Source organism: Squalius cephalus (genome assembly GCF_949319135.1).
Source record: "Squalius cephalus genome assembly, chromosome: 5".
NCBI classification, from domain to species: Eukaryota; Metazoa; Chordata; class Actinopteri; order Cypriniformes; family Leuciscidae; genus Squalius; species Squalius cephalus.
The window spans coordinates 22,917,299-22,940,432 of NC_137126.1; the positions used below are offsets into that span (position 1 = coordinate 22,917,299).

The 23,134-nt window shown below is 36.6% G+C and overlaps 3 protein-coding genes across 6 annotated transcripts in view; 1 reads left to right on the forward strand and 2 right to left on the reverse strand.

The window, feature by feature from the left end:
* The window catches only part of ssbp2a (single stranded DNA binding protein 2a), a 30,628-nt gene extending 29,794 nt beyond the window's left edge, over positions 1–834 (forward strand). For 3 of the 4 annotated variants that reach the window (XR_013821316.1, XM_079871967.1, XM_079871968.1), the window contains one exon: positions 17–273. Coding sequence is in view for 3 of the 4 variants with exons in the window: in XM_079871967.1 (XP_079728093.1) it covers positions 17–46 (30 nt within the window). In the remaining variant the exon portion in view is untranslated. Of the gene's footprint in view, positions 1–16 lie in introns of all 4 variants that reach the window. The other variant, XM_079871966.1, reaches the window with a different exon arrangement.
* f2r (coagulation factor II (thrombin) receptor) lies at positions 829–5,254 on the reverse strand. The gene is made up of 2 exons (XM_079871964.1): positions 4,990–5,254; positions 829–3,347 (listed from the first exon to the last, which is right to left on the reverse strand). Exons 1-2 carry the CDS (start codon positions 5,057–5,059, stop codon positions 2,170–2,172), a joined length of 1,248 nt encoding a protein of 415 aa, XP_079728090.1. The 5' UTR covers positions 5,060–5,254; the 3' UTR covers positions 829–2,169.
* Positions 5,255–5,523: 269 nt separating this feature from the next.
* Positions 5,524–23,134, reverse strand: part of iqgap2 (IQ motif containing GTPase activating protein 2) — a 58,074-nt gene continuing 40,463 nt past the window's right edge. The window contains exons 17-38 of the mRNA XM_079871963.1: positions 22,502–22,669; positions 21,928–22,070; positions 21,665–21,835; positions 19,341–19,424; positions 19,145–19,216; positions 18,993–19,062; positions 18,664–18,872; positions 18,238–18,390; positions 17,680–17,843; positions 17,270–17,494; positions 15,565–15,705; positions 15,150–15,234; positions 14,655–14,887; positions 12,841–12,973; positions 11,374–11,476; positions 11,016–11,157; positions 9,669–9,756; positions 9,347–9,559; positions 8,892–9,052; positions 8,125–8,268; positions 6,876–6,984; positions 5,524–6,752 (exon numbers count right to left, since the gene is read on the reverse strand). Coding sequence (XP_079728089.1) covers positions 6,639–6,752; positions 6,876–6,984; positions 8,125–8,268; positions 8,892–9,052; positions 9,347–9,559; positions 9,669–9,756; positions 11,016–11,157; positions 11,374–11,476; positions 12,841–12,973; positions 14,655–14,887; positions 15,150–15,234; positions 15,565–15,705; positions 17,270–17,494; positions 17,680–17,843; positions 18,238–18,390; positions 18,664–18,872; positions 18,993–19,062; positions 19,145–19,216; positions 19,341–19,424; positions 21,665–21,835; positions 21,928–22,070; positions 22,502–22,669 — 3,125 coding nt within the window. The 3' untranslated portion in view covers positions 5,524–6,638. The remainder of the gene's footprint in view (positions 6,753–6,875; positions 6,985–8,124; positions 8,269–8,891; positions 9,053–9,346; positions 9,560–9,668; positions 9,757–11,015; positions 11,158–11,373; positions 11,477–12,840; positions 12,974–14,654; positions 14,888–15,149; positions 15,235–15,564; positions 15,706–17,269; positions 17,495–17,679; positions 17,844–18,237; positions 18,391–18,663; positions 18,873–18,992; positions 19,063–19,144; positions 19,217–19,340; positions 19,425–21,664; positions 21,836–21,927; positions 22,071–22,501; positions 22,670–23,134) is intronic.

The window sequence follows — 23,134 nt, forward strand, 5'->3', positions numbered from 1 at the left end:
TCTTGTCTTCTTGCAGTATTCTCCAAACATGACAATGAGTGTGTGAGAGGACAGCACGGGAGTGAAATTACAAGTTTTTACCACGTTAATTGACTAAACAGAATCTTCTCTCCATCGGCTCTTCGCTTTTCTACTCATTTTGTCTTTGGTGAACTATCGTGAATTACAGTGAAGTCATCCTACTCCAAATCTAAACAAACTCAAGCAAGCCATGAAAGGAAGCAGAAGACACCTAGAACAAGCTTTTGTCAAATTTTTTTTTTTTGTCATTACATGGTTAATGTCTGTGTCTTGTTTGGATTCACACAGGGCTGGACTGTACATGTTTACTTTTTTATATACATTTTTGTTTTCTGTTCTATGCAGTATAGCTGATACCAAGGAAGCCCTCAGTATCCCATACAACAGTTCCCCAATGATAACTTCCACTTTTAGATAAGCATCATTTACAGTTACACACTGTTATGTTTGAACAGCAAATGTTTTTTTTTTTTTTTTAGTTGAGCAACTGAGTATGTGGTGGTTTTCCTCAAGATTCTTCAAGGCTTTCATTCAATATATGTTGTTTTCACAAGTTTAAACAAGGTTTTTAGCTTCAATGCAATGAATTTGACCAGACAACCACTACTGGCAAAATCACCTTGTAACAAACACACTGTTTGGGCAAACCACAGTTTCGCTTAATTTCTGTTAGGTTGTGGAAAAAGACTAATGTATATCCTGAACTTACATTTTTAGGACTCACCTCAGTTCTTTTCATGTTGGATTTGTTCTTGTAAATACAGCTATCTGTGAAGAATTTGGATATGCTGATATATAAAAATCATTTTCACCATTTGTAGTGTTTGTGTATGTGACCTTTCTGGAAAAAAAGAGAGAGAGAAAAAAAAAAACCTGCACAGGGCACCATGAATATTTATATTGGTCCCACCCTGCTAGTTTATACTGGTGTTGATCTAAAACTACAATATTTCTCACTGATTAACTGGTCAATTGATGTGCTCTTGATGGATAAAAAAAAAAAGTGAGCAGGATTGGTTAAATAGCTTGGAGACAACCCTAAAACCAGTTCAAAGCACAACATATGTTGATGGTAATTTTAGCAGGGCAAAAATATGTTATGCCTTTATTTACATAATTTGCATTTGCAATTATGTGGATCTGAAAACAGATTGATCATAAAGGCAATATTTATTGGCCAGCAAGTATTCAGTGAAGTGATTGATGTCCATGTGTTATGTTTGAACTAATATTCCAACTGAGAGACAGCCTCGATAAACGTGATATAAGGGGTGAACTGTTTGATTTTTGGGTAACTAAACATGCTGAAGACATTAGAAATGATTTTTGCTAGTTAATTGTACTTATTTTACGGAATGAAGTTTATTCCGTAGCTTAGCTACATCAATTGTGTTACTCGGAGATTGACGTCTTGCTCGTCAAAAAATTTACATTCACCTGTCGCAAATTCATTGACTTATGAATATCAAGTTCCGCCTTCCCCGTTAGCAGACTGACTCGGTTGAAAAGAAATAAAAATCTTTTTCAACATTATAAATGTCTTTACCGTCACTTTTGATCAATTTATTGCATCCTTGCTGAATAAAGTAGGCCTATTCATTTCCTGACAGTATAGTGTAGGCCTATATATTGTAACATCTACCTACTCATCAAAGACAAAAAGAACACACCAGGCAACTTCATAAAAATAAAAAAAATCAGCCAGCTGGTCCATTAAACTAGCATGCAAATTACAGTAATCAGAAATGATGTTAACAAACCATTTTAATCTTTACAAGCATTAGTATCTGATTTGTACTGTAAACTGTTTTCATTAGCTATTTGACATGGTCACAATTCACAAATGATTACAAAAATAAGGCAAGAATCTATACATTAGCAAAGACGTTACAAGAGCACAGAAATGGTTGAAGTGCCAATAGCGTTATTTGGATACAAAAAAAAAAAAAAAAGCATGAATAATTAAAGAGTTCCAGTGAATGATAATGCAATCAACCCCCACCATTCTACTGAGCTAGGTTAAACGAAATGTGATTGAAAGTCCTTGGAAACCTGCTGCAGCTGGGTTAAGAAAGTCTCTCACTCAGGCCAGCTGCAAAGTTCTCAAAACCCCTCTAGAAGCAGCCATCAGACCAGCCTGTTTGCTTTTCATGCCATCAGCTTCCTGTACTGGTTGCTCACGCTGCTTTGAAAAGTCTCGACCTTGCTTGACCTGGTGCTGCTGGTGAACTGTGCGCTCCTCTCCATGCCCGAGACCGCCTGACACTTGAGAAAGGCGAGAACTTGTTTTTGGCACTGAGACGACCCAAAGTAGTAGATGAGGGGGTCCAGACAGCAGCTGACGCTCCCGATGCACGTGGAGACCAGGTACGCGGCGTAGGACGCATCGTTTTGCTTGCGAGCGAACTGCACGTAATGCGCCAACAGGATGACGTTTGTTGGTGTGAAGCATATGACGAAAACGGCAAAAACAGTTACCGCCATAAAAACGGCCCGCGTTTTCTTCGAACGGTTTTCCACGTTGGCTGCGCACAAGGCCTGGATGATGCGCACGTAGCAGACGGTGCTAAAAATGAGCGGAATGAAAAAGAAAAGTGAAGAGATGACGGGGAAGAAGTACAGGTAGTACTCGCGGAGATGGTGGATGTCAAGGACGTCGTGACACGTGGTTATGCCCAGGTCAGGTAAGTGAATGGTCTGATTGGAAATCAGCAAAGGCATCGTCCCGCCGATGGACAAAATCCACATGGCGGCGCACACGACGGACGCGGTTTGAGGACTGCGCCAGGTAAGCGAGTCCATCGGGTACACGACAGCCATGAAGCGATCCACACTAATGCACATAATCAGCAGCACTGAGCAGTACATGTTGCAGTAGAAAGCAGCCGTCACGAAACGACACATCCCAGCCCCGTATATCCAGTTATTTCCATTGTAATTGTAGGCTATTCTAAACGGAAGGACCAGGACGAACAGAAGGTCAGCGCAGGCTAGATTCATCATATAAATCGCAGCCGGTTTCTTTGGTCTCACTTTGCGCACAAACATGACGAGCGCCAGCAGATTTAGAGGAGCGCTGATAACAAACACTATAATATATATTGTAGGGATGACAGCGGTCACCACGCGGCCTGTGAGGAAGCTGGAGGCCTCTTGAGAGATGTGATAGGTCTTTTTGGGCACATGGTGGTGGTGGTGATCTTTCCTGGGTTTGGATGCTTGGCCCGAACTGGAGCCGCTGCCTTCGTCCTGCACGTCCAGATAATCAAATATTGGCTCATCGGTGACGGTGAGGAAATAACCCGAAAATGTCCGAATTAACGTTCCTGAGAAAAAAAACAAAAACAAAAAGGTGTAAAATGTTTAGCAAAAAAAAAAAAAAAAAAACATTGTCTGAACGATCGTTAATGTTGTTCGTCACTGTTACACATTATGAATAATAAAAAAAAAATTTTTTGTTTGATGTATTTATTTATTGCCTCTTAATTTTATTTATTTAAATATTTTAGATGAATATTTATGTATATATTCAAATATACTAACCCTGCTTAAATAAATAAATAACTAGGTTTGCTGGTTGCTTTCTGCCTGGTCATAGAGCTGCAACAAACGATTAATCTCAGTTACATTTAGGCTACATTTACACATTTGGCAGACGCTGACTTACATTGCTTTTCAAGGTACACATTTCCATTTTTATCAGTTATTGTTTTCCCTGGGAATCGAACCCATGACCTTAGCGTTGCAAGCGCCAACGCTCTACTATGAGCTACAGATTATTTTTTTTATAAATCCCAAAGAAAAATCTAAAGAGTATTAATACAACGTAATATTTTAACAATAATATTCCACATCCTGCCCACTGTCCTCCACATGTGTAAAATAAAGCCATGCAACCATATAGTAAATGTAGCCTACATTATAAGCAAAAAATATTCAAATTCATTCTAAAAAATCAATTTTAAAGTAGAAATTAAAACGACTCATTAAAAACGATAAGAAACAAAAAAGCACAAAATGCCTGTGTACGAGGTATACCGCAAGAAGAACACTCAGATGCACTCCTCTAAACATAAGGCTTAAATTATTAGCCTACATTAAAGGGCTATACCAACAAATTACTGTTACTCCTCTCGTAAATATGATTATAGTGTTGCATGTATATGTTTAAATCTACACTTAATTTCTAACAAAAAAATATTTTAGCAAAATGTGTTTTTTATTTATAGCCTAACTGTTGCGCTCCGTCTGTTTGACGCGCATGCGCGCACCGGCGCTCGTTCATTGACGTTTAACAAGACGCCTGTTGTCAGAATATGCAAAAAGGAGGATAATACGCTGGTCTTTCTAACATTTACAGATAAGTATAACCATAAAATGTTATGCGCTGAGGAAGAAAATTGTTAAAGGCATTAAACAGCACACGCTGTCAAAACACACAGCGCGCAGACGCGACCAATCGATAATTCAATTATTTATTTATTTTTGCAGAATGGATTTCATGATTACTTGGATGCATTTAAATAGTAATGTAGTTCATTACTACTCTCACTAGTTTCATTAAATTAAAATGTTTTTTTTTTATTATTACAGCAAAAACAACATTTAAGTATGACATTTATTGCCTCTGATTTTAACTTTATTTTAAAATTTAGATTGTTTATTATTTATATTTGAATATGCTAATATGCCTCCCTGCTAAAATGCTCATGGCCCTTTTCAAAGCTGGTTTAAACTTTTTTTTTCCCAGAAGAGATTAAACGATTACTTGGTAGCCTACAAAAAAAATGAATTACCATAAACGGAGTTGCTCAGGATTTCAACTTTAGACCAATTAGTCTTGCTTTAAGAAGTTAATTTCAAATGAATTAGTAAGCACCTAGTGTGTAATTAGCTCCGCTTACCAAAGAACTTTAAGTTACTAAAGTTGTTTGTCCAGTGCAAAGAAAGAGGCAGTAAGTGTCTTACCGTTACTGGGCAGCGCAACCGCAGATCCCTCCACAGCCAGAAGCCCCATCAACACCACAACCCTCAACATCACGACTGAATTAAACAGGGCAGCTCAAAATTCTTTTATTTTTTTTATTCACGCACTTAACATCAAATACTTTTTTCCCGAGTGAGCCTAATCGCGCACGCTCTCAAGACATCAGGAAAGAATAGAGGGAGGATGCTGGATTCAATCCGTCTGGCGCGTGCACGTCAACGCCTACTCGTGCAGCTCAAGGACTCTAAAATCCACTAACACAGGAAAGACCAGGACTAGTTGATACAAATGTTAACTTAATTTGATATTTCTAAGGGTTGTTATTTTACAGTATATTATATTGTTGATTTGTTTCACCAAGTGCTATTACAAACATATGAAGTTGCAGTTTTTGTCTGGAGGACAGAATTGACAGACAAAATTATTAATATTGAATTTATACTTGGGTTATACTTTGATTCATAATACAGCCCTAAAGTCAGATCTGCCCTACATAAATGAATAAACGCAGTTTTGATGTAAGATGTATTTAATTAAAACCAATACATTCATCCTTCTCAGTCAGTACATTTCTTTTAACTGAAAACGTTTAGGAATGTTCTTTAATAGGCATATTTTAAAAGATGTACAATTGAGCACTTAAAAATGATAGGCACTAGTTATTGTCAGGCCTGTGAAAAGTCTCCTCCAGTTTATCTTTTTAACAGCCACACGGCAGTAGTGCATTTTGAGTCATTTGTCTTATTCCCACATTATACATTTTGAACATATTAAAACATTGCAGCTTCCAATACATTATTTATTTGCCATCAAATATATATTTCAATTATATTTGTATTTCAAAAATATAATCCATACACAATTTAAAAAACAAAAAATTCCAGTCATCATGCAATATTGTGAACATCTGTTTCTTTGATTGTGGTGATTAAAGTAAAATCTTAAGTATGCTATGTATGTACATCTTGGCATGTATCATATCATTCTTAGAGTGGCGAGATCTCATTTTATAGTTAACTAAATATAGAAAACCTGCAAAAACAGTTGCACAAATACCCTGAATGCTCAAAGACATTTCTTTTACAAAAACATCTAAAAACCAAAGGCACGTTCCATTCTTTTTGCACAATTTGCAAAGTGTAAACTAACATTGATTGCTAGTTAATATTTCCAAACATATGTGACCCTGGATCACAAAACCAGTCACAAGTAGCACGGGTATATTTGTGGCAATAGCCAACAATACATTGTATGGGTCAAAATTAACAATTTTTCTTTTATGCCAAAAATCATTAGGATATTAAGTAAAGATCATGTTCCATGAAGATATTTAGTAAATTTACTACCGTAAATATATAAAACATTTATTTTTGTGAGTGAATGCAGCACAATCGTGAACATAAATTGACAATTTTAATTTTCTCAATGTTTTGATTTTTTTTACACCCTCAGATTCCAGATTTTGAAATAGTTGTATATCGGCCAAATATTGTCCTATCATAACAAACCATACATCAATGGAAAGCTTATTTATTCAGCTTTCAGATGATGTATACATCTCAATTAAAAAAACTGACTGGTTTTGTGGTCCAGGGTCACATATCTGCACTGCATTAACTCCAAGGGATTCTCATTTTCCATAGAACTTTTTGTTCAAAAGGAAGATCAGTAGATTGACGTTGACTTTGGCCTTGCCAAACATTTTCATGACAGCTACTCCCTCATACTGAAGCTGCAACAGGTCCTGACAAAAAAAAAAACACAAGACATTAAAAATGTCCATAAATACAATTCTGAATAATAAAAGTAGTATCCTGCATGCATTGGAGAAGAACTTGTGCCAGGCTCTGTGCACCTGGAAACTGACCTGGAAATGCAGTTGCACCTTCTCCATTTCAACACCCATAAACTTGGCCTTTATCTCAAAGTCACCCACTTCCTCACAAGGGCAAATGTCAAACATGACATTTTTTAACCTGAAACGTACAAAACACTTACTGAAGTACTGGAATAGGTGGGGCTTAGAGTGCAAAATGACTGGTAGTGCCTGGTCAAAAAGTACGATAAGCATAATACATTCCTGAAACGGACAACAAATTAAACGACTAAATCCCTTAGTACTGAAAGATAACATTATTAATATTCTTTTGATCTGCCTGAAGAGATAGTGAAAATAGTTGGCTTGTCACTCACTAAACTCCTATTTGGCCTGCATGAGGAAGAGCAAAACAGGATGGATAACTCCTCATAATCAGGGGCGTGTCTAGAGGGGGGCACGGGGTGGCACCGCCCCCCCCCCCCGGTGCCCCCCCCCCCAACATCATTGGGCTAGATTTACTGTCAACATGACAATGCCCAACGCCATTGGATCAGAGCACTGTCAATCACTGCTTGATTTGCGATCCGCAAAGCAGAATCACTGGTCCGCGTTTTTCAAACAGGAGAGAGAGACACCTCGACACGTCACTGTTTATGGTATAATACACACTCAATTACAGTATATATACTTTGAAGTATCGCACCGTATGTTAGTCTGATTACTTTCATGTGTGACTGATCAAGCTATTGTAATTCGCCAGTAACGTTAGATTAGCTAACGTAACTTCGTCAGACTATAACGTTACTGAATAATAGAGATGACTTGTCAGTGTTATTCAGCGGCAGTGCACTGCACCGCATAAATATAAAATAGATAAATATTACTTTATCTGTTGTTTTAAAGACTAAAGGCACAATAATATTTTTCCAAAAAAGCCATGGCATGGTAAACATTAAAATCTGAGAACGTTAACTAACACCATAGTTACATGCAACTAATTTTGATACTTAATGGTTTTTTATTTATTTTTAGGCAGAATTTAGTGTGTGTGTGTGTGTGAGAAGGACAAAAAAAGTTTTTTTTATTTATTTTTTTTAACAAAACTGTCGTCCAATAAATGCAGTGCCATTAATACCATCTATATTAGGGCACTGGGCATTGCAAAGATTTTTTAAATCGTGCTTAATATTTTCTAACCAAGTATTTATTTCCAGTTTAATTTTCTGATTTCCCATGGGCCCCCCCTCACTGGTTATTGGTAGAATAAAAATAAATGGTGTAAAGAGGAAGTACACACTGATTAGTCTGGAGGCCTTCAATCTCCAGAATGACTCCTTTCTCATGCAGTTTGGCAGCTGTGTACTTCAGGGACGAGGCCTTGGACTTCTTAGTGCTCTTCTCTTCTTCCTTTCTGTCCAGTTTGATGGACCTTCGTGAATTCCTGGTGGTGAAACAACCATTAGTGAAATATTATATGTCAGATAGGACACTTCCCAATTTACACACCACTAAGTGCCCCTCTTAAGCTATTGTGTATCATTGGTTAATTGCATTATGTATTGTGCCAATCAATAATCATTTGAGATATTAATAAACTTGTGAAAATGTCTCAACATGGGGATAAGATCAAATAAATTTAAGTTAGTCAGTCATTGGGACAGATTAAAAATTGGCTAAAGTTAATTAAATTAATTTATGAACAAATTGATATTAACAACAGATTTGGTGCTGCACCTCAAATGAGCAGGAAACCAACAAAAAGGCTAAATATAATAAAGAAAAGCAATAATTAAACTGAAAAAGCAAATAATAAATGTCATAAGTTTTAACATTATTTTCTAAATGACTACATTTAATTAAATATACAATGAATATATCTGTTTTATTACTTGATTAATTATTTGCTAATCAAATTGCAGGCTCTTATCTATGTATTAACACAATGAATTGCTTAATTGATTTCTTATTGATTATTGAGTGGTACAAATAGGCCCACATAATTATGAGCATGCTTGTACAAAATATGAAAAGTTGCCAGAGAACATTACATGTATCCCCACTCACTTTCTGTTGAGGTTATCCAGACAAGTTTTGATGTATGTGTCATAGTAGTTGATCTGTTCTTGATAGAAAGCTGCCTTGGAATTGAGCGCAGTCAGAGTCTGCTGCAATTTCACCAATTCGGCTTTCCTCCTCTGCCTATAGCGCCGCTGGTATCGAATGTCCTGCCACATGCAAAAAAAAAAATCATTACATTACAAAAAAAACAATACAAATACAGTCACACTAAAGACAAACTAATTAGTTGAAGGCGTTTATGGCACCCTGCAGTCCTAAAGGGAGCAAGATAAGGTCATGCCATTGTTTAATAGACGCATAGGGCATAGCAATCATTATATGGCTTAGGAATAGCTACATTCATCCCATATGCAATTACTCATCAGTGAGCCATGCTTAATGTGCGCCAAGCTCTTTTCACATAGTTCCTGCACCCCTGAATGAAGTCATAACGGCCTGACCTTGGAGATGTCATTGATGACTTCCTGGTACTTGTGTTTCGAGCTGGCCAGACCAGCCTGCTCTAGAGTTCTCAGGTTCCTGAGGATCTTCCTCTTCTTCTGCTCCAGAGGCAGCTGACGGTCTTCTAGCATGGCCTGGCTGCTCTTTAACCCTTCTGGAGTCTGAGAGTCCTGCACCACCTGACGCTCCACAAGCTTAGCATGCTCTGCCTCCTACAACACCAGAGAGAGAGGGTTGAGGTTAATCGTTTGAACTTCATCTGAATCTGTTGGAAGACTGGCCTCCATTCAATCTTGATCATGGGGGAAAGGCCTACTGTACCTGTGCAGCAGAGGCGGGAGTTTCCAGGATATCGGTGAGTGTCTCCCCTGGTTGAATTTTCACCACATCCACTATCAGTTTCTTTGTTCTGCAAAGTGACAGGCAGACAAAGATGAGGATGCACTTATCAGAGTGTCTCAACATGTTCTGCGTTTTCTCATCTGGTAAGATACGGGCTGACATTGTTCAGCAGATAATGCAATACAAGTCTACTTCTTTGAGACTTGATAAAGCCTGCAATATGCTGGTGACATAAGGGAAAAAACTGAATTTTAATTTTTGATTGAAATAACCCCAACTTAAAAATGTTCGAACTTGACTGAATTTATGCTTGTTGTGATTTTAAAAACTATTGATATTCGGACTTTTTCTTCTGCTGAGCATAAAAGAGTATATGTCTTAGTGTTTTTTTTTGTTTGTTTTTTTCTGTCTATACATTCTGTCACTGGGGTCCAATGTTGTTTTGGCTTTTTTATTAAATGGACAAGAACATTCTTCAAAATATGTTTTATGTTCAACAGAAGAAAGAAACAATTTCATGCAGGTTTGGAACGACATAAAGGAGAGTAAATGATAATAAAATTTTCATTTTTGATTAAACTATCCCTTTGAGAACAAGTTTGTCCAAAGTTTGTCTGGTAGTAAACACATACCAAAAGTGCTTGCAGGGAAAACACAGACTCGTTTGTGATTTGTCTCACAATGTACATACACAAACTGGCTGGTTACTGTAATTCATGTTTATATGGTCTGTAAACAGAAGATCATACACGTCTGGGTCACAGGGGCCTCACAGATGTAGTGTTTTTTTGGAAATGGAAATGGAGCAGGGTGTAAACATATAGACAATGAGTTATGATGTCACTCTTCCTGCTTCCTCCCTAAGGAAATACTGCCATAAAGATCCATAGACTAGAATTCTAGCAGTTAGCATGCAAGTTTAACAGAAGGACAATACTGGCCAGCAAATGATAGAATGAAACAAATGTTTCCTTTGAGTATTATTACACATTTCAAGTATTCAAGGCATTGAAATGTTTGTGTTGTTCTTAACAGACACATTAATATTGAAATGTAAAATGTTTGTTGCACTGAATTTTCACACTGAATCATCTTGTGAACAGGCCTTTACTTAATGCTAATTACACAAAGCGAGTCAAGAGGCCCATTTTAGAAGTGAAGATAAAACTGGTCACCAAACCACTTCCTCCCATGGGCAAGGAGAGATATGAAGACAGGAAATGAGGACAGTGAAGAATAGTTGAGTGTGGCAAGAGAGATATTTATATGTGAGGACATTTCAAATTTTAAGGCAGTTGAAGAAGTGTTGATTACTTGCTCCCTTACTTTGTCATTAGACCCTTCATGTCTTTGTCATCTCCATCCAGCAGCTCAAACTTGTTGGTGAGGGTAAGGGAGATCTCTGTTTTGGCCAGCTGACTCAGTGAGTTCTCCTTGTTGGGGTCATTTGTGTCCACAGTTCCTTCACCTGAGTGTCAGAGTGTGTTTTACTTTCATTATTGTCTAACTTCTGACAGCAGTTTCTGCTAATTTCTGTCATTTTCTATTAATCAACATTCAGTGAGTGAAAATGTATCTAAACTCACACACTTGCAAAAACATCAAATCAAGTCTTTTGTCATCTAGGTGGATAATTCTGGTGATGTCTAAAATTCTGGAAATGTTGTATTTGTTATCATATTACCAAGTAGAGACTCGATGTCAGGAACCTCCCCCAGGTCCTTCAGGAGCTCAAGCAGAAGATCATTGTGATCTGGAGCAATGGCTTCCTTGTGTTCCAGCACCAACTAGAAAAAAAGTACATTTAACTATCAGCTACAACTAGTCTGTATAGACTACAAAACAACAAAACGTATTAACACATCATCACCATATCAAAATCGACCTTGGATCAAGTTAATGTATATTGCAATTACAGATACTATTATGGTGATATCTACTTAAAGATGATGGTCAAAAAATCATTAAAAATGAATGCTCTTTATTCTGTAAAATGCAAAGTTGAAAATGTAAAATCTGGGAATCTATTTTTTTTAATAGAATCCGCAACATGACTAAGATGATGAGTATTTGTTTCCAATCCATCTCATTGTCCTAAAATATGGAAGAGAAACCAGGCCAACACCAAACTTTAGGATTCAATACACACAGTTCAATTTGAAGGGAATTTCTTCCTTGTATATCTCCTAAATATCTGTTTTGAACTCCACATCACCTCAAATCACAGAGTATATCTGGTTCAATAAAATATGTATATTACAGTCATAGAGCTGAAGACGGACATCACTTCTCTTAATTTATGTGTTGCACTCTTGAAAACAAATAAATGTTAGTTCTCCAATAGAAAGAATGTAGGCGTTTGGCTGAGTTGAGAAAAGTATACAGGCGCTATTTATTATGTCTGCACAGGTCATGATGTCACTTCCTCACACATATGGATCAAGTTAAGCCGCTCCTCACAGTAGATTCCTCTCATGACTCAAAGGTGGCTAATGAAACTCAGTCACAATGAGTTGCAGATCTAAAAAAAGCATTTGACTTCACATTCCAGATCACATGCCTACAGATACAGTAAGTCTTGAAAATACACGTTTTGACAAGTTGTGTGTCTCGTTTTCATATGAACAGCCCAGCAATAAAAGAAGAGGCCATCTCTTCCACTGAATGATGTTGTACAGCTGTAATACAAACCTCTTTGTTAAATTTGGCCTGAAATGAAAATTCACCTTATCCTTTTTTCTAAAAGCAAGTTATAGATCTTATTGTGGATGGTTAGTACAGGCACGTTTTATTATTTAATAATGTTTTGACCTTGTGATGTTAAATCTAAATGTCATAACTAGATCTTGCAGTGAAAATGACTTCTCTCTATTGATGCATGCAGGATTTCTCCAATCATTCAGTCTGTTTAAACCCCGCCCCTGCAAGCACTCATTTATCTGCCACCACTTTTGCCCACATCTCGAAATCCAATTAACAACTAATGCATAGAACCAAGTCCCGCCCTACATTTTGTTCTTTTCCGACAATCCGTTACACTCGGGTGCGTTACAATACGAAAAAAAAAAAAAAATCTTTTGCTACTTCCATTTCATTGCAACTTTGAAAAAAAGAGGTTTCTTTTGAATTGGTTGGTTCTATTGTGGCTTACAGAGTGTGTGTTGATGATCTCCTCAATAGAGATGTAGATGACAGGTTTGCTGAGTGTCACCATGTCAGAGTACTCGTCCACGTTAAACTTCTCCTCAGGAGCTGGAACGTCGCAAGCTGCCTGGAAGAAGCCCCTGAAAAGCAATAAAAAAAAAAAAAAGCTCACGTTTATTTGCCGGCAAAAGCTCCAGGGCTTTTGTGAAAACTACAGATTGTCCATCCACATTTTTGTATCCCGGCCCACAGTCGGGTTGACAAGGGGGTTATTTAGAGAACAGTTATTGTAAGAGTAGGTTTATCACTGAAAATTATACTATGTCTACTCTTTAAACAGCATTATAGTAAAACAAGAACACTATGGCAACAGCTTTCTTACCTGTACGCAATAGTGTTTTACTTTGGGAGGTTCTGACAGAACGGCAGTTTCCCCCCTCCATTTGGCCTAAAACACTGTTTGTGGTCATCCAGTTTGAAATGTTGACTACAAAACACTAAGGATTTTCAGATTTTCTATTGCGGCATTCTCTCCGTGTTCTTTGCAGCTTTTAGCCACTGCCTACAATGTGCTGGATCCTTCACTGGAAACCCAAAGTAATCCACTACGCTAAACATTTACACTTTAAATTCTTACAGACTTGCACCCAGGAACAATACAAGTCGACACCATTATGACTAAAAGTTTGCTAAGAAGTGTTTCCTACTAAAGCAAGGTGGTATCTGACTGGTGAGCGTACTACACACAGCAGACTGGTGGGAGTGGACATGCCCAGTGCATTATGGGTGTTTTCCTACCTATTTGACAAAAGGGAAGACAACAGGCCTTTTCTGTTTTTTCTTCTGTCAGGTAAGCACCTTTTTTTGCCTTTCTACCATATAGGCAGCCAAGTTTTATTGAAAGCCCATTTTGCCATCTGTGAAGTACCCTTTAAATCTGTTGATTTTTTTTTTTTTTTTTTTTTGTGATTTTAGTGGAAAATCTGTGGATTTCGGTATAATCAATGGTAAAATATGAAAACCCAAATATTTAATACACACATACGCAGGAGACATGGGAGTGTGTAATTTTGTGAGTAACAGCTGTTCAAATTCTGTGGAAATCTGTTTTGAACCAAAAAAAATTCTAAACAAGATGTCTGAACCAAATGCATAATCAATTTACAATGCAAATTATACTTGAATGAGGAGGTCACATGCTGTAATAAACTGCACTAATCCAGATCATCAGGCAGAATTGCTGAGAATCAGAGAGGAAAAGAAATCAGCAGGGAGTTTCCAGTAAGAATGACTCACCGGCATGGGAATGAGGGGCTTTGGGCAAAAGGTCATTTAGCACTTCCAGCTGCCTCACACAAGCATACACAAACTAATCATGTCTGAAGTGGCAACACACGTCCCTCCTCACTGCTGATGCCTTACTTTCATACAAAAACACTTCCTCACCTTTAACCTCAATTTCCATGCATCTTTAGCCTGTCCTGACTAAAGATTTGTCTGATTGTTAAAAGGATTTTGTTCTACTCATCAGTTTCTACATAAAGTATTTTTGTTTCCATGAGAAGAAAACAACATTGGACCCTATTGACTTTCAAAAACACACTGAGATGTTCTTCAAAATATCTTCTTTTATGTCCCACAGAAGAAAGTAAGTCATGCATGTTTTTAACAACATGAGGGTGAGTAAATGATGACAGAACTGTCATTTTTAGGTGAACTATCCCTTTAAGTATTTGATTCTTCTCAACAGTAATAGTATTTTTTTTGTGTGACCATAGACAAACTAAACCTTAATCTCATGAAGTGCTCTGTTCTCCTCACCTGAACCTTTGATAGGTCTGGGAGATGTAGCTGTTCATGGGGGTGAGGTGATCGCTCTCGTCCTCAAAAAGCTTGTTGGCAGCAGCATGCTGTAGCATCTTAGCCACTGACGCCAGGTTCCTCCTCTGCTCTGAATGCACCTGACCTCCGGCCGTCATGTCAATGATGTCAAAGCCATCTGGAGCCACAATGGCAGGATTCATGTAACGGTAATAGAGCAGAGTCCCTACAATCTGTGGGAAGAAGATGCTGCTATTCAAACTGAACTTATTTCATGTGAACCATTATTTTTCTGGGTTCTTGAGACGTTGACTCCACAAAATGTGATTTAGTTCATCTTTAATCTGTTGTGGTTCACCATGTGTCAAGCAATTATAGCTACATTTCAAGTATGAAAGGAGCTTTGCAGGCAGGACCCATTGAATACATATTTTAAAATAAACATTTGTATGGAATCTGGATACACGAGTACCACTAAAATATTCAACATCTGACCTTTAATAATTCATCCTCTGTGGCGTCAGGGAATTTCTCATGAAGCGTGTCCTTTAGAACTTTAGCAATATATCTCATGCCGTAACTGCATGCAAAAGAAAACAGATATCAAATAATACAAAATAAAAATCTGGCCATACCTTAAATTAATGAGAGGGTAGTAATGAATGCTGTGTACAAAAACAACACACAACGCTGATTATGTATTGAAAATATTTCTTGTTTTTGGCAGACTCTCTCTGTTTTAACTACAGTGCTGCCCCCTGGTGCACAATGACACTGTAAAGTTATATTGTATAAAAGAATCATTCATAATACAAGCATATTTGGCAAATATAACAGGCGAAATGAAAATGAACTGCATGAAGCATAACTGAACATCTGTTAGAAAGGTTGAAATGGTCTTTGTTCTTACGGGATGTTGTCCAGCGATGACATGATAGAGCCGAGCACTTTGTCCGTGACGGTACGGAGCACCTGATTGGAGGATTCCAGTTTAACCCTCACTTCCTCGTGTGACAGAGCCTGGTCTGGTGTGACCTCATATGGCAGCTTACTATGAAGTGAAGTTCAACAACAGTAGTAAAAAAAAAAGAATTAAACAAAAACAAAACTAAAGATAGAAAGAGGGGGTCGGTATGAGATATGCAGTTTTTTTATTAAAAATAACTGTTTTCATTTGAATATATTTTAAAAGGTCAAGTAATCTTAAATCATAATGCAAAAGCTGAATTTTCAGCTACATTGCTCCAGTCTTCAGTCACATGATCCTTCAGAAATCATTCTAATATGCTGATTTGGTGCTCTAGAAACATTTTTAATATCATCAGTTAAAAACAGTTGTGCTGCTGAATATTTTTGTGGAAACCTATTTATTTCAAATAGAACAATTTAAATTTAATTTAATGCATCTTTGCTAAATAAAAGCATTAATTTCTTGCAAAAGAATCTTACTGACCCCAAACTTTTGGTCATTGTTTTATTGTTATGATTTACAAATAGTATGGAGAAAAAAATGTAAATATGCTAACAAAGTTGGAGGGGAAATGGATGTGAGAAAGTGTGTGCAATATGTGAGATGAGAAAATATTAAGGGTGTCACGATTCTCCAAATCCTCGATTCGATTACATTTTCGATTCTAAAGTCACGGTTCGATTCGATTCTCGATTTGTTTGATTGTAAAAAAATTGCATCACAATAAGTGTATTGTGATTGTCACTAACATTTTAGTAACTAAACTGAATTTTATTAGGTTTAGTGACAACATGTTACAATGTTTACATGGTACAATTTCTGGTAAGCTACACTTTTTTTATTATTTCAGTTCAATTCAATTATTGTGATTTGATTTAATATTGACTTATTTGGATAAATATTAGGTAGGCTACACAAGATAGGCTAATTTGTCTTAAAAAAAAACCAACTCACCTAATGCTGTAAACATACAGAGAGCCCTATCAGCAGGCAGTAGGCTATTATTTAAGGTTAAAATTAATTAAATATAATGCGTTTTTTTTATTATTACCGTATAATAACTTTATTTAATGATATAAGTAAAAAATATAATATGTAATATAGAACACATATTTAGCAAAATGCTCTCTATAGCTATTTTTTGCTATAGCCTATATTATGTTCATTAAATGGCTTTCCTGAGGTAAATGTGACATAATTGTTCTCCAGCTATGTTATTGACCTCTTCACGCTGATGAAAAACACTGATTAATCGATATTATGTATAAGGAATATACATTTCGGTAAGTTGTACTGTATCTTTCAACAGTGTTCGTGGTTTTCTTTACTATTAGCTAGTAGAGATCGATCATCGCATCTTCACGTGCGCTAGGGATCTGTCACATAACATTTACAAGTGCCAAAACGGTATTTATTGTTTGAATTTCGTAATAAAATTGACAGAATCTGAGAGCTAAGATTTTTGGTCTCCGTGTCCTCTTTGCTTCGCGATTTTTCTGTGCGTGAGAGCGTGTGAAAAGTTCCATAAATGCGTGAGAGTTGGCAGCCCGTCTCGCAGCACTTCAACACTTGTGTTTTTTTTCCGCTTGGCAAGCCGAGCTGAAATCGTGACACCCTTAGAAAATATGCATATGAAAATATGAACCTGGCTTCTCCTGTAGCGGTCTCTAGCTGATTAACCCAGGCTTTGTAGATGTCTACAGGGTTAGTGTTGATGCCCAGGTTTTTGTCCTCAATGATCTCTTTAACCACTGGTCCAAGCAGCTGCCTGAGGGCGTTCTGTCCACGAGCACCACGGTAAAAGCTCAGAACCATCTTAATGACTGTAGGGTTTCCCGTCACTATTTCCTGGATATGATCCACCTTAGATCTGCCAGAGATGACAGCAAAGTTAAAATGATATTTGCCATACTGTTTATAATAAAGCAAAACTATACACATTGTCTCAGAGACATTTGATTCACGTCTGATGCAATAATTATGAATTGAAATATATTAGTCTCTCTGAAAAATTATTTCTTTTGCATGCTCAAAATCTCAGTCTCTATATCTTACTTGATCTCCTCTCGCAGCGCTGACTCAAAAAGCTTGAGCAGCAAGTACTCTTCCCGCTGGTTAGAGGCATAGTTATACAACGTGAAGATCACAGTGTCCATGAACTTGGTGGATTTGTTCTGGGGCATCTGGAAGATTAGCTTGGCCAGGTATGAAGGATTAGTCTGTTAAATTAAGAAAACTCATTGATTAAAAAAATTAACTGAAAGGATTTACAGTATTTATAACAGTTTGTGCATTTTTTTTAAATGTATGTTTTATATATATATATATATTCACACACACATATATAAAACATAAAAATAATAATAATTATATATATATATATATATATATATATATATATAATATATATATATACTGTATATACATACATACATACATACACATTGTTTTACAAATACATTTTCAAATGCTGTTTTTTACATTTATATATCATATTTATAAATTATATATAATGTCCCTTTAATGCCTTTGGTTAGCCACCAGTTGCAATTCAACATTCCAGTCTATTTCTTAAATGATTTAAAATGACTGAATTTGGGCCAAAGGTCTCACTTGTAGAAGGTAAAAGAGATGCTGGTAGGCCTCCAGTTTCTTCCTCTTGTCTTTGCTCAGGCCCTTGATGCCCTGCTTTTCCCCCATGGCCAGATCTTCTTTACTCATTTTGTTCTTTTTGCTTTTCATCTTTTTGCTGTGTGACACCACATCCTGCCAAAGGAGAAAACATTGAAGTGGTTGGAAAAATTAGGATGGGTCAAAGGTTAAACTCAACTGGTTTGAACATCTGTAACTGCTTCTACTCTCATGAGACTCAAGAAAACATAAATGTTTTTTTGTCTTTTTGGGAAAAGTCAAACCCATGTACATCAAAGGATAATGTAACATTTGTCTCATTAATCCATAGCATATACAACAAACAATCCACATAGTTGAACAATCTCAGTCTTTAAATTATTTAAAGCCACCGCATAAAAAAAGCACCTGTAGTGTGATTCTGTTCTTTACTAACAGGCCAATCTTAATATCCATTAAATTCAGATCCTTTTCCATTTGCTGATTAGCACGAATCTTGGTGACCACTTCCTCTCTGAGCCGTGTCACTTCCTGTTCCTCCTGTAAATCGAGGCTACTTTGTTCCAGCAAATGTACAAATTTACGGACCACTGAGAGAGGGGGGTGCTGAGAACCGGCTGTTTGAAAAATAAATGGAAAAACAATTATATTTACCATGCAAACCAATCAACTAACAATACAAGTATATGTAAATTAAATTACATAATACATTCAATATAATAATGTAATCAACTTACTCAAAGTTCTGTAGTCAACTCTTGCTTTATTAGCCTTAAGGTAAGCTTGAATCGTCACTATTTCTTTCTCCTAAACACGACACAGAATATTTCAGCGTCATGAGTATGCAGATGTAGAAGCTGCTCGTTCACTTGTGAGTGAGATGACTTACATGGTCTTTGAAGAACTGCATTCTCTTAATGTAGCTTCGTTTAGCTTTCCACATCTTCACCAGTGACTGTAACTAAAGTGTAGAGGAAACATGTTTTCATGCTAAGAATAATTCAAGTTCTGCAATTCAAAACAACAAGGTGGATATGGTATGATGAAAAACTGTAATAAAAGAGCATCAGTGATATAACCGTTACCTTAATCACAGTGTGCACGCTGTCTTGGAAGGTCTTTAGTCTGTCTTTATAGACTCTTCTCTGTTTGTAGCCCTTCCAGGATGCCTGCAATGGTAAACCAAACCCAATGTGAAAACTACCCGATGGCTGCATCCGAAATCGCATACTTCCCTACTATATAGTAGGCGAAAAAAAGTATGTGGCAAAATAAGTATGTCCGAATTCACAGTACTCATAAAAGAGTGAACCCGGATGATATTCTGAAGTGTGCATGGATACGATGGACACTTTACTATCCCATGAGGCCACGGGAGATGATTTGTGAATGACAGTGAAGCGACGCAACTAATGCTGGTAGGTCACACGATAATGACAATATGGCGAACGTAGTACACATTCATAGTAGGGATGCGCGGTATACCGGTACTGCAAAAATACCGGTATATATTATATTTCAAACGGTACAATATCATAATTTTGCTCACTTCGGTATTTGATGCGCTGCTGTTTCGAAGTTCACCGCTCGGCGGCAGTGCGCTACCCAAACTGACGCGGGTCACGCAAAACCGGCAAACGGTGACAACGGAGGAACACGATGGATCAAACAGATGAAGCTCATTCTACACGCCCGAAATTAATAAATAAAGAGAGCAATAGGAGTGAAATATGGCATTACTTTACCTACAAAAGTAATGAGAAAGGTGAAGCAACAGACCTCAATGCACCACTGTACAAACGCTGCTTTAAATTTGCCACGGGAGGCAACACATAATCTGGCTAACGTTGACCACTTGTCACTTGATCATCCTGACTTGTTCAAAGAGTTCAGAGATCGACACGTGAGTCCATCATTCAACTGATTTAATTTAGACTTTTATTCACAGCGCACATAGAGCTTATCAATTAAATATGACACGGTAAACACGAAAGCTCAAATGTGCTTTCATGACACGCTAGAACCAATGAAGTTTAGTTCTCATAATTTTTTTGCCCTTTCAAACAATCATATATTAATTGAATTTGAATGAATAAAGAGATAAGTGATATTAATTTTAGTATTGGTGATAGTAAAATGAAAGGCATATCTATCACTGCTGCTGTGGCGACCGACTGAGGAATCAGCTGAGAGAGAGTAATAGTAGTAATATGGATATTACTAATATGAATGTTAGAGTAACACTTTACATTTAAGCTACATTTGTCAACATTCATTAGGTAACCTGACCTGACAGTATTATAGCATTTATTAATCTAGAATAGATCAATCCGTAATTATTATTTAAATATACTAATACATGTTTAGCATGTTAACATTATGCATTAAACTAATATGAACCCAAACCAAACAGTAATCAAACCAAGATGAATAAATGCTATAAATGTTGATAATTCTGTTGATGCATGACAGCTAATGGTTTACATTTCATTTCATTATTCTATTATTATTCTATATTAATCAATTATTATAGATAATAGATATTAACCTATTTTAATTGTATCATTTCAGGTGTCCTTTTCTTTTTTTTCTTTTTTTTTTTAAATCAAAATTTAACCTACTGTAAGTTCCCTGACTGTTTTTTATTTATTAATTTTTTTTTTTTTTTACATTTTGATAACTTTTTGTTTGCACATTCGGTGCAGCAGAGTTTCAAGCAGTGTTTTTTAATAAAACTGTTTCAATTCACTTAAATTTTGAGGCTGGTTATTTGTCACCTGTGGTATCGATTTAGTATCGATACCGAGGTATTAGGTTCTGGTACCGTACCGAAACCAAAATTGTGGTATCGAGCCATCCCTAATTCATAGTAATATATATATATATATATATATATATATATATATATATATATATATAGAACATACTTTTTTTAGCAGTTGCAAAGTAATTACTTATTCAAAATAAGTACCAACTCAAGGGAGTATGCGATTTTGGACGAAGCCCCAAACACCTTTTTTTCTACTATACTTTCATAGTTTAGTGTGTTTTTCAGTGTTTTGTTATTGGTGCAAATAAAAAGCCCTATGACAATTTTTCAAGTGCTAACATGAAATAATTTAGATTTACATTCTTTGGATGTGTAAATTAAGTACACGAAAGTGCCAATTATAAAACTATGAACTTAAGTAGTATATTGTTTTCTTTAATAAACAATAATTTAAACAAATAATAAAAATGAATTCAAAAGAAGTTTTTTTTATTTTAATTTTAAAACTTTTTAAAACTTTTAAAAATTTTAAGTGTAAACAACAACAAACAAACAAAAAAAAATTCACAAGGCTGTAGGAGGTCTGGTATACCAGTAATCAGGTTAAGTATCTATCAATAATTTAACACAGTTAAGCACCTGTAGTTTGATGACGCTCGGCTCTTGTTTTTGCAGGTACTCCAGTCTGTCAGTATGTGCCCGCCTCACCAGGTATCCACGAATCAGGGCCTGCAGTTTGATGATCAGCGGCTCATTGGCCAACCACAGCTGCTCTCTGCTATACTCAGCTGTTACACTGCTCAAAACACTCTAGTTAGGGGGAAAGAAAATATGAAATGAACTGCAGAGCTGTCACAAACAACACAAAAAACTACAAATGTATGTTTGTGCTAAAGACATACCTGAATATCTTCTTTGGTGAGCTGTGAACTGTCATGAAAAAAATTATCTGGCTCAACCCATGTCCCTTCTTTGCTTTCAATGTTATAGAAGTAATCATATTTATCCTTGATCTTGTGTTTTACCCATGAACTGCCACTGGTCCCTACAGATAACACAATTAAAATTAAAGCACCGTGATAGCCCAGAGTTCCTGTGAAGAATAACTTATTTATGAAGAATTGCATATGTATTTGCCTCTGTCTGAAATCAAATAAACCAGTAAATGTTTTAGATGATGCTTGAAAAGTCTGTGGAATATTTACAACTAATATCTAACAATTTATCAAATTAAACTGGCAAAATTTGCACAAATTTAACACAATAGGTTTGTTAATGCTAATTATAAACATATACAAGAAAAGGCTTGATAATACCATACACAATATTCTGTATTTTTATATAATAAATTACATTTAATATGCATGACAATACATTCTCCAGCCTCAAAGAGTAAGGCAGATAACAAGAGCTAAGTTAACGTTCAAATTATAGCTAGACCTTCTAGACCCCAGTCATTAGGGGTGTGATAGTTACCTTGCTCTGTTTGAGTGCTCTGTAACTGAGAGAGCTGGCTGTGGTAGATATGAGCACATTCAGACAGTACTGCTCGAAGACCTGCATCAGGACACTGCAGAGCACCCAGTGTGGTCATAGCATCGCCCTCAGATACTGACCTGTTTATGTCTGCGACGGCCTCAGCCACTGAAATCAGACACGCAATATACAGAACAATCACTTTCAATAGTTGGCGATGTCGCTTAGCAAGGAAACACTATGCGCCTATAAGACTGAACACATAATACGCACGCGCACGACGTCACCAATTACGGTATCGTTTTCAAAGACTTTGAAACACATTTTAAAAAGCTTGCATTTGCAGGCCCCCAAAATGGCGTTGTTGTGTATATCAATGGCCAAAACGCATAAAAAGTTTTCCATTTTTCGTTGAAAATGGTGTCATGTAAATAGTTTGGTTAGTTTGGTTTGCCCTGTCTGCCTGCCTATTCTCTAGTTAGTTTCCTTGGTTACTGACTATGTTACACACCTGTTTCTATTTTGTTGATTATCTAGTATTTAAGCTCTTAGTTCCCTCAGTTAATTGTGTCGTCTTTGTATGATGTGGTTGCGTTCTAGTGGTTTCCTGATATATCCTGGGTATCTCCGAGG

Excerpts from the sequence above, each read along its gene's own strand:
- f2r (XM_079871964.1), bottom strand. The coding sequence starts at position 5,059 with ATGTTGAGGGTTGTGGTGTTGATGGGGCTTCTGGCTGTGGAGGGATCT. Across the intron at positions 3,348-4,989 it reads GGTTGCGCTGCCCAGTAACG|GAACGTTAATTCGGACATTT; the intron begins GTAAGACACTTA and ends TTTTTTTCTCAG.